This window comes from Triticum urartu, chromosome 6, assembly GCF_003073215.2.
Source record: "Triticum urartu cultivar G1812 chromosome 6, Tu2.1, whole genome shotgun sequence".
In the NCBI taxonomy this organism is placed as follows: Eukaryota; Viridiplantae; Streptophyta; class Magnoliopsida; order Poales; family Poaceae; genus Triticum; species Triticum urartu.
The window spans coordinates 505,610,577-505,617,647 of NC_053027.1; the positions used below are offsets into that span (position 1 = coordinate 505,610,577).

Genomic DNA, 7,071 nt, shown 5'->3' on the forward strand with positions numbered 1-7,071 from the left:
CAGTGCACTATGATTGTCCTACAAACAGTGCACTATTCGGCTGTTAATAGCATAGCCCACCTAGGCAACTTGATGATGAATCATATCGTTTCGATGGATCTGAAGATGATATTCCAGCGATATAGTAAGGACTGAGATTGAATGTGCAACTAAGGAAAATTGGAAGAATTTAGAACTGGTACTGATACTGTGGTTTTGGATTAGAATAGGGGCATCAGTTTGGTATTTTGTTGGAAATTCAGTTGTTTCCTTTCTGGCTCTCCAATCATCGAATGATCAGACCTGTATTGGCCTTGTTTGTAGCTAAGCAGAAGTTCCTTTTTCGCGACGCAGAAGTGGATTGATAAATCTGGCAGATGTATAACTGACATTGTATGCTACGTGTCATTTTAGAACTCGTGACTGAATTGATCATGGTTAAAATTTGGATCTGGGTTCGGGTCAATTTGGTTCCAGAGTTTGTCTTCTGATTAAGGATAGTAGCCTCAAGTACATGCATGCAATACTGCTAGGCTGCATATACGGTATTGTTTGGATGGTGCCAATTTTTGCCGTGCCAAATATTAGGCAGCCTATGACTATTTGGCACTGGCTTGATTTGTTTTTTAAAAATCTGTCTGCCAATGGAAACCCACCTATCTCTCACATATTCCTACCAAATGGTTGGCAATAAGGGTGCAAGAATCCTTGGCCAAATTGTCTTGCCAAATTTTGGTATGGCGAGATTGGGTGCCAACCAAACACACCCATAGAATGCACCAGCACCCTTAAGGTTTACTACACTAGGCCATAAATAGTAGTTATAGAAGTCGTGATAATTTCTGAAATTAATTTTTGTCATGGAGATGATACCACACTACAGCAGATCCAAATTCGATTCACAACTTTAGCCACTAGTTATTTGGGTTCTTTGGCTGTTAACTTGCTAGATGACATTTGATTTCAGACTCAGTGTTGAGTTACTAGCATTTGGATTGTCTTCGCGAGTTGATGAAAGTCTACCATTTAGGGGGTGCATATATATTACAGTATTTGGGTAATCTGGTGTTTAGTTATATAATAGTAATAGCTCAACAGGTGAACTTAGATGGAGAAGTGTGCAGAAAATAAAAGGCATCATAAACACTTCCATTTTAACACTATGCATTTGTTTCCCTGCATTGAACTCAAAATGAAAATGACAAGTGCGGTTTGTTTTGGCGAGAGTTAATCCCAACATATTGTCATATTGCAAATTCTGACAACAACTGATTTAATGCACCTATAGGTATGACTTTTGAGGTTGAGCGCTTCCTGGAAGATGTTATAAACCATAGTGGTTGACTAATGATGTGTATGATCACAATCATGCCTCTTTATGTCACTGGTTTTGTGCTAAAGAGCTAGCAAATTGGTTTTCTATGATTTTGCTTATTACTTTTGCCATTTGGGCTTTATCCCTCGCGATTCTTGTTTTTGGTGTTTATTGGTTCTATCATTTATGGTGATAGGTTTTATCATGCTTAATGTTACTATCTAGAAGCTGCAAATTAGCTTCCATGTTGTTGGCTTCCGCACTGCGACATTTTGGTTCTCACACTGCATGCAATGATGCACAGGCAAGCTGAGATTGAAGCTGAGAGAATTGGTGTTGGTGTCACCCCAGAAGCTCAAAGATTATTTGATGCATTGTCGAAGACGTAAGTTTGACCTTTCATTATGTCTTTCTTGGATATTCATTCTTTTGACCATTTTCCTATGAATCGGCCTTTATTTTTGTACTCCGTAGTTACCAAATATTAATTGAGGAAAGAAACTAGGAACCTTTAGGTATATATGCTGGTCAAATCTTTATTAGTTTCTTTCACATTTTGTTAGTATTAGGCCCCGTTGGTGATGCGGGATCCTGACCCCCTCTCCTTATGGATAATAGACTCTTCTTTTCATTCCCCACCGAAATTACTTAACAAGTACATTCTCATGTCAACTTTCTTGATTGTGAAGTTTGTATCTGCAAAAAAGGGAAGTAAATGTGCAAGCCTTTTTTTGTATGATATCGAATCTTCTGGCTGTGGCCTGTTCAAAAGCTGGAAGAACATTATTATGCAAGAAGTTGCTGGCATGTGTGTCAACTTGTTTTTGAGGTTAATTTTATGCTACTTCCTGGTGTGCTAGCTCTTAACACAGAGCTATGCTTGGTATTGAGGGTTCTTTTGGGTGGTTATTGTCAAGCTGGTGTCTCAGTATGTTCTTTGATTTTCCGTCTGTTTCTCTGTGTAAGACTTGTGTTGCTGATTTGGTTGAGGCTTTTCTGACGAAGCCAAGAAAGTTTTTTTGTGTGTGTGTCATATAAAGGTGCAAAAAGGGGATATTTTGCATTTGCCTGGAAATGAGATATGACTAGAACCAGCATCAACCTTGTCCCTGAGAAATAATTGTGGTAAGAGATGCCGTGTAGGTATTAGGTAAGCGCCATAGAATGCTGAAACATTCTGTACTTTAGTGAAAGTTGCAGCACTTTGCACTTTTTCCCGTAGCAACCTTTCAATCAGCTTTACTCTGAACAAATTGATTTCACTTTATGCGGTTTTGCTACAATTTGTCCACACTAAATTATGTATGGTTTACTATGATTTTGGGGGCATTTCTAAATCATTATCAAGCTCTGTTGGAGATGCTGTGTGTATTCATCAGTTTCTCTACCAGTCAGGGATCCTCATGTGTTGCACCATTATCGCAAATGTTTGGTGTTTATGAAAAATTTATGGAGGCTTTGACTTTTTTCTCTAGTTCCTCATGTCACTAAATAACGGAGTCTATTTCCCCACCAGGCTTCCAGTTCATTGGGACAAGACCGACATTGTTGTAATGAAGGAGGTTCGTGTATGCAGTCCCTACCTGCCTGAAAATGTCAGCGGCGGAACATCAGCTGCTAATGAACGGGTTAAGAAAGTGGTAATGCGTCTATACTTGTAGATCAATGTTTACACTTTTCAACATCTGAACCAGGAAAATGACTAATTGTTGTTTTCTTTTGGTGTGTGTTTATTTTGTGCAGCTGGACTTTGAGAGGAAAAGACAACATGTGCGTGTACCTGGCCAATTCTAACTTGTTCGACTTGACAATTTTCCACCTCAACTCCTGCTGTGATCTGTTTCTAAATCCGACCTTATTCGTCCAGTTTCATCAGTTGAATTTTCTAAAAATCTGTTTCAGCATGCCGTTCTCACAAACTACCACACTAGCAAGCTTATTGATACTCTGCTATTAGATGCCGTATGTGGTGGTGAATAATTGCAGCACGCCGTGCTGATAATTCTGTGGCTGATAGTGAAAGGTTGTGTGGCTGAAGCAAACTAAGGAAAGAAAATAGATTGGTGGCACTGAAAGAATAGGAAGTTGTATTAACAACTAAGAAAAGATGCGGAGCAAAGCCAAAACTGAAAATTAGTCTCTCAGACTTTGTATTACTCTTCCTGGTGGAATAATATTTCCAGCTTGTGATGTTGTATTCTTTTGCTTCCCTTGCAATCCATGGTATTGGACGTGTAAGGCGGAATCGTGTTAGCTTTATTGGTGAGATGATATCGCGGTGTGGTTCCGTTCATGTTTTGCGATTGTACTCCAGTTCATGGCTGGGACTCTATTGATGCGTTGTGGACTGTTTATATGGTGCAGGATTATGCTATTTTCTTCAACAAAATGTGAAGGATAGATTTCCCGAGAAGGGACATTGGGTTGGGTTTGCGTTGCATCAATCTACTCCCTCCGTCTAATGTAAAAAAAATCCTATGTTATGGGACGGAGGGAGTATTTTGCAACTTGTATCTTGCGGTGATGACTCTATCAACCTAGTATAAGATTCCATTGATTCCATTGGCTCCTCCGGCCAGCTTGGTTCCATTCCCCGGAGAGCGAAAGATATCCGGCCTTCCTTTTCCCACCTATCTTAATAGTTGGCCCTCAGAGCAACTCCAACGGGTCGGCCGTCCTCCTGCCGTCCGCTCTCTTTTAATTTTGGGTCGACAGTGCGTCCAACAGGCTGACCCATTTCATGACTGCGTGCGTTTTAGATTATGCCGTCGCCCTGGTTTTGGCGCACCAGCGCGCGGGGGAAAAGCGGCCTAGCGCGCGAGAAAGGTTCGCTCGTGCGCCGTGGTCGGCGCTCGTTATAAAGAAGGCGCTCCCTCCACACTCCGTCCGCCGCCCACTCTCGTCGCCTCTGCTCGCCACCCACTCTCGCCGCCTCTGCTCGCCGCCCACTCTTGCTGCCTCTGCTCGCCGCCCACTATCGCCGCCTCTACGCCACCATGTCGACCCGCCGCCTGGGCGCTTCTGATTTTCGCGGAGTCCGCGAGCGCCGCTCCGGCGCATTCTCCTTCGAGATCTGGTTTCGCGAGAAACGTCTCGTCCTCAGCACCTTCGACACCGCAGAGGAGGCGGCCCGCGCGCACGACGCGGCGACGTGTCGCCTCCTGAGACCTCGTCGGGATGAATTTTCCCAACGTGTCGAGCCAGCGGGAGCAGGATCTGACGCCTCTCCCGCGACTTTTCATCGACGAGGACCGTCGTGTCCACCGGAGGCGGCAGCGTCGCCTCGCCATCGTAGAGAAGGACGTGGAAGCGTTGGTGGTGTGGCGCGGAGGCTTCCCGCAGGACATAGTCGACGAGCGCCAGTTCTACAAGCAATTGAGATCGGAGAGGGATGTGAGGAGGAGGGAGCGAGCCACCTATCGGGAGGACAAGCGTTTGCGGAAGCAGGCAGCTCAATTGAAACTGAAGTTACGAGAAACGGCGGGTTGGGACTTTGAAGACGAGGCATATGCTGACGCCTACATTCAGACATCGGGGGAGGACATTACCGAGTCGGAGTCAGAAATCGACGAGTAGTGGTCTTTTCTTTTTATCGTGTACGCTAGAATTATCTATGTATCCATTTTTATCTGAAAAAATGGCCGGCGGCGTCGGCGACGTAGCAGGCGGGCGAGGGTGTGAATCCAATTTGCCACCGACTAGCGAGCCCGGTGAGGAAAGAAGGCGAGCGCGCGCGCGTCCGTCTTGTGTCCGCGCCGACGCAAATCAGGCTAAAAAGTAGGTCAGAAATGGGTCGGCAGGCGGATGAAAGCAGACGCGTATCCGTTTGGATCGGCGCGGACAAAAAAGCCGACTCAAACGGACGGCCGCGGACAAAATGGGTCGCCCCATTGAAGTTGCTCTCAGAGACGGAGTAGAGTCATGTATTTAGGTGACACCATAGTACCGGGTGCACGATAGCTGCAAAGATTGTCGAAACATCTGATTATAAACAGATTGTGAGATGATTTGTCGTACTATAAAAGTTCGTATGAAAACACATCACTTGCCATACCATAAAAGTTCAAATCAGAACATGTTACTGATATTCGTTAAAGTGATATATTTTGTAATACTAAAAAACTCAAAACGCTATGTCGAAGAGCAATAAAAGCGGTGGTCTTGAAAAAGGAGCAATAAAAGGAAAAAAATAACTGCACACAATACTTTTACACTATTCATGTTATATTGTCCGCCTCTCTCCATCAGACTTTTGAACGAATCGGTTGTAGCATGAATTCAATGCCCTGCATGTAAATAAAATGCAAACCTAAAATGTTAAGGCATGATAAACACATACTGTGTCTGTGTTTTTTTTACTTAAAATGTTAAGGCATGTTAAGGCATATTGCGTTGTTTGTACATGGCTCGTCCAAATGTTGGCAGAGTTAAGCTGAATACAGACGCTTCGGCCTTAGGAGATGAAGCACGAGCAGGTATGATACTCAGAGACCATGATGAGTCCGTTATTTTTAGCTCTTGCCGATGCATACAATCATGCGATGATATTTTGGAAGTTGAACTCCTAGCATTGAAAGAAGGAATTTCGTTGGCGTTGCAATGGAGTAATTTACCCGTAGATGTGGAATCAGATTGTTTGAAGGTTGTCATGATGATCAAAGGAGGAAGTGGGAACAAGTCTAAGTATGTTTTTATCGCTAGATAGATTATTAGTAGCATGTGAGAGAGGAATTCTTGCATTTCTCATACTCGTCAGAACTATAATAATGTCAGTCATGCCTTGACTAATTTTGGTATGATGGCTCTATCCCAGTTGAGGTCATGCAACTTGTAGGACGAGACTGTAACCCTTGATTTTGAGTAATGCATTATTTCGAAGAAAAAAAATGTTCTTCAAGAAATTTAATTAAGGCCTCATTTGGCTCATAGGATAGGAATAGAAAAATCATAAAAAGTGAGATGACATGCATCACAATTCTTATAAAGAAAAAAAATGTCATTTAATGAATGATAGGAGTTTTTCCATTGAGTTTAGACTAATGTTTGTTTCTCTTTATAATGTGAAGGATTGATTCATATCCTGTATAGAAATAGGAATTCATTCCTACAAAACAAAGGGCTTCAAAGAATTTTTTCCTACAAAGTTCATATCCTTTATGATTCCTACAATATTCCTATGAACCAAAGTAGGCCTAAGATCTTGGTAGCGCTACCAAGTTTACGGTAGCACCATTTTGGCCTGATCGAATTTGGGGCCTCATTTGGTTTGTAGGAATTCTATAGGATAGGATTTTAAAGAATTTTTTTCTTTGGAGCCTTTTGGTTTGTAGGAATCGATTTTTATACCTATGTCGGATAGTAATCAATCCTTCACATTTCAAAAAAAACATTAACCTAGACTACAAAAATATATCCTATGTTCAAATGACATCTTTTTTTCTATAAAAACTGATATGAATGTCATCTCAATCGTGTAATTTTTCTATCCTACAATATTGCTATCCTATGAATCAAAGAAGTCCTCAAACGTCTCTCCTTGGAGGCGATTTGCTTGTCGTCATGTTCCTCGTTGAGACTTATTAGGGCATCTCCAATGGCAACCCACAATTTTCCTGGGGGAGCCGCATACATTTCAAACTCTTTTGCAACAAATCGGATGAAATTCATGCAAACACGGTCGGATTTCATACAACATGACGGATTTTATACAAACACGACGGATTTTCATTACATTTCAAACATCTAGAACAAAAAAAGGACCCGACCCTAAACCTATC

At 42.3% G+C, this 7,071-nt stretch overlaps 1 protein-coding gene across 1 annotated transcript; it reads left to right on the forward strand.

Annotated features, from left to right (window-relative positions):
- Window positions 1-1,525: 1,525 nt before the first annotated feature.
- LOC125514633 lies at window positions 1,526-3,491 on the forward strand. The gene is made up of 3 exons (XM_048679971.1): window positions 1,526-1,679; window positions 2,811-2,934; window positions 3,038-3,491. Exons 1-3 carry the CDS (start codon window positions 1,588-1,590, stop codon window positions 3,086-3,088), a joined length of 267 nt encoding a protein of 88 aa, XP_048535928.1. The 5' UTR covers window positions 1,526-1,587; the 3' UTR covers window positions 3,089-3,491.
- The last annotated feature ends 3,580 nt before the right edge of the window (window positions 3,492-7,071 follow it).